At 39.2% G+C, this 3,614-nt stretch overlaps 1 protein-coding gene across 1 annotated transcript in view; it reads left to right on the top strand.

Moving 5' to 3' along the window:
• Nucleotides 1–3,614, top strand: part of LOC102042999 (bifunctional heparan sulfate N-deacetylase/N-sulfotransferase 3) — a 45,820-nt gene that overhangs the window by 14,510 nt on the left and 27,696 nt on the right. The window contains exon 2 of the mRNA XM_005430378.2: nucleotides 3,118–3,205. Coding sequence (XP_005430435.1) covers nucleotides 3,118–3,205 — 88 coding nt within the window. The remainder of the gene's footprint in view (nucleotides 1–3,117; nucleotides 3,206–3,614) is intronic.

Here is a 3,614-nt window from a genome sequence, read left to right as displayed (position 1 = left end):
ATATTGGTGTGACTGCACAAAGAAGGCATCATTCCTCTTTGGTGAGCCAGAGTTCAACAAGGCAATCTTGATTTATTCCTTTGATCAGTCAAGGCATTTGAGTCTGAATATTTGTGTTGATGCTGAAGAAATTACAACTGTCTGTTTGCTGAAGACAGGCTGACACTTGCAGCTTTTCTGTGGCAGACTCTGAAGTGAAATCACATTGATGTATTTGGGGGCAGGAGGCCGGATGGCATCCTGGCTATGCAAGTGGGAAGCAGGTTTGCAGATAGAAGTTTTATCTTTGGCTTTTCAGCTGATTTACTTGAACTAAAACTTTTGACAGCCCATGTCATCTGTCCATGCCTCTGTCCTGTTTGAGAGATGAGAAAGTCTGATGTTTTGCTGTCAGGATAACTTGTATCTATCTCTTGAATTGTAACAGGGCCTTTTTCTGAGATGTTGATTTTTACTGTTAGTGAAGAAAGGGGTCTTTGATCATGTATTGAACATTTACATTTGATTTCTGGCACTAGTCTGTGGGCTTAGGAAAAGTTCAAAAGAAAGTACTCCATTGGAGCTGTGTACATGAAAGGGATTATGCGGCCAATGTTTTATTTTCCTTATAGTACCAGCAGAAATGTAACATGTACTAAATAATTATTTATAAACATATGAAGACTTGACTAGACAGTTTTAAAATACAATCTTCAGTACTGGTGTATTTATGTAACATCTCATACAGATACCTAGAGGTGCTGTTCATAAATACTTATAAAATATCCAGAAAATACCAGCAGTTTACCTTCAGCTTATAAAGCAGCATGTAAAAAGGAAATTTCAGGCTTTTAGTCCCTCTGCATTTCTCTCTTTCTGTCTTTCTGATGGAAACTCACAGTAATACACCCTGCCATCTGCTACTATATATTTTTCATGAGTTTTAACATTTTGTTTTTAGAACCTGAAAGATGAGTAAAATGTCAAGTTGCCCAGAAAATAATCATAGGCACGACAATTCAAATGTTAGCTCAGCTTGTCTGTACCCAGAGTGGTTCACAGCTTGTCTGTGGCCTCCCTCTTTGCAGGCAGAGCAGGTACACCCTTGGAATTAGCTGATACATTCCCAACACAAGGCAAGAAGGTGGGAACCACACTGGCAAAATTAATTCCCAGGGAAGAAGTGAGTTCTGTGTTGCATTATTGCAGAAATGTCTTGGGCCTTCTGCCACCTTTCTCCCTCCTCCCTTTTAAAAGCCTGTTGGTCATTCTGGTTTTTCCATGCTGCTGGATGGAGACCAGATTGAGGGTGGCAAGCTGGGAAGGTGTTACAAAGGTACAGCATAAAACCTTCAGCTCCAAAAAATGCTCACAGCTCTTAATGTGGATGGAGAGAAGTCAGCAGCCCTTCATGCCACCTCGCTGTCAGGCTGTGCTCAGCATCCCTTCCCTCAACAATGTGTGCCCTTAGCACAGGAAGGGAATAGCTGCATTACTTGCCTCCTACCTTTTTAACCACGCAGAGATAAGGTTATTTCATTGAATAGATTCTGAGCAGCCCAGGGTTGGTTTTCATCTAAGTCCTATGCAGATGTGCTGCCTTTCATTAGAATAAGAAGCCTCCTTGGAGATCTTTGCACTCTCAGCCTGTGCAAAAGCCCTTGTTACAGCACTGCAAGATTTTTCACTTAATATTCTGCTTCATAAGTCTGGAGCTTGATTTCAATTATCTCTATTCTGTGCTTCATTTTGCTCATTCCTTTAGAATGTCTCTTGTTCACAGGACAGTTTTCAGGCTTTGCAGTGAAAGATGATGATCTTTCCCAGGTGAGCCCTGGGAAAGACCTGAAGAAGAGCTTGTGTGCTCTAGTAAGGTGGATATTGCCTCAATCTGTAAAATGGGTCATATTTTCAGGAATTGTAAGTTGAGTGTACTATGCTTAATACCTCTACTGGATTGGACTTTCTACTATTTTTTTTGTCATTGGCATATAATTGTAGGCTAATCACTTAAATAATGAAAATGTCCAGGGAAAATAATTAAAATTACTGGATCATATTTTTTTCAGGCACTAAGTTGTCTTTGCATTTCAAGAGTAGAGTGCCTACTAGACCTTTCAACCTTTGAAAATCTCCAGTCATTTTAATATTTTTTGTGCAGTTAAATACATTCCCCATTCATAGCACAATCATGCTTCTCTGACAATAGTAATGTTTTTAACCACTTTATTAAAATCATTGTCCTATACTGTATGTTGACTTGGAAAACTTTTCTGTGACCTTTGCTTGTCCGTTTTGTTTTTGCTTTGCAAAGTTTGGAAAGCTGGGTTTCTGTGTTCCACCTGGAAGACTGAAGGAGAGAACAGCAGGGTGTAAGAGTCTGGGAGTGAACTCCTGAATGTGATATGTGAATTTTAGGAGTAACAAATCAAGAAGAGCATATTGAAACCAATGAGTGAAGGTGTACCTGATGAATAATGCTTCCACCTTCTTCCTACATGCTGTTTTTCTGTTTGTACTGCTTTAGTGCAAGCACACAGATGCTGACAGTCAGTATGCTCACTGTCTGAGAAATGAGTCAGAATTTGGGGGAATCTGCAATCCAGTTTTTTGATGTGGAATGGGGTTGATTTAGCTTCTTGCTGTCCCTCTAGATTTTTCTTTTTGCCTTGCCCATGATTTTGAAACATGACTGAAATGCTGTGGATGTACTTGAGCTGAGGCAGAGAATTGTAACTCTGACCGTTGCTCTTCACTCTTGTGAATGGAGCAGTGCTGGGGGCACAAGAGATCTGAAATGAATTCCTGGCTCGGGCCCAGGTTTACTGAGTGACTGCTGGAAGGTCTTTTCTCTCTGTGTGCCTTTGTTTCCCTCTCTCATGATTCAGGGAGTAACCCAGCATTTAGTAGCTGGTTATCTTCATGAGGAAAATGATGGAGTTTTCATGCGGTCTTTAATCTTTATGTGCTAATAAAAATACCTGTACTTCTCTGTCATGCATAAAGAGCTGTTTTGAAATAGCAAAACAAATTGAAAAGGCACACAACTGTAAAAATATTTATATTGTTATATTAAGTTTGTGTGCCAGGTTGTGTTCTCTACAGGTATGTTTATATGCTGGTTTGCTTCTTTTTCAGGCCCTGCTTGATACTCAGAATCTTTTGAGAGCCCAGATTACAAATTTTACTTTCAACCTGGGATTTTCAGGAAAATTTTATCACACAGGTAAGAATCAAACACTAAAATTACTTTGATTTTGATGGTGTTCTGTGTAGTGTGAGGACAAGTAGGAATGATAGAGTCACAGCATAGAGAACACACCTGCATTAGTTGCTGATGTGGAACAGATTAAATGCTTCTCCCTCTTTGATTAAAATTTAGCTCCTTTCAGTCTGCTTTTGAGTGGTAAATTCCACCAATCACTTAAAATTTTGGATTGATTTCACTGAGGGATCTGTTGGGCTACCACAGTTCATCCTTGTGATTGTTTCATGTCTACTGTAGAAATATATCAGTATATATTATCCCTTAAAATAATTTTGTTTTAAAACTATATAGATAATAGGATAGATAAAAGAAAGAATATTAAATAGTATGTGGGCCAGCCAAGTGGTCCTGACTGTCCCATTTTGTC

Source organism: Geospiza fortis, unplaced genomic scaffold, assembly GCF_000277835.1.
Source record: "Geospiza fortis unplaced genomic scaffold, GeoFor_1.0 scaffold1425, whole genome shotgun sequence".
Lineage (NCBI taxonomy): Eukaryota > Metazoa > Chordata > Aves > Passeriformes > Thraupidae > Geospiza > Geospiza fortis.
The sequence above is the reverse complement of the archived record's forward strand: the minus strand, read 5'-3'. Positions and strand labels throughout refer to the sequence as shown.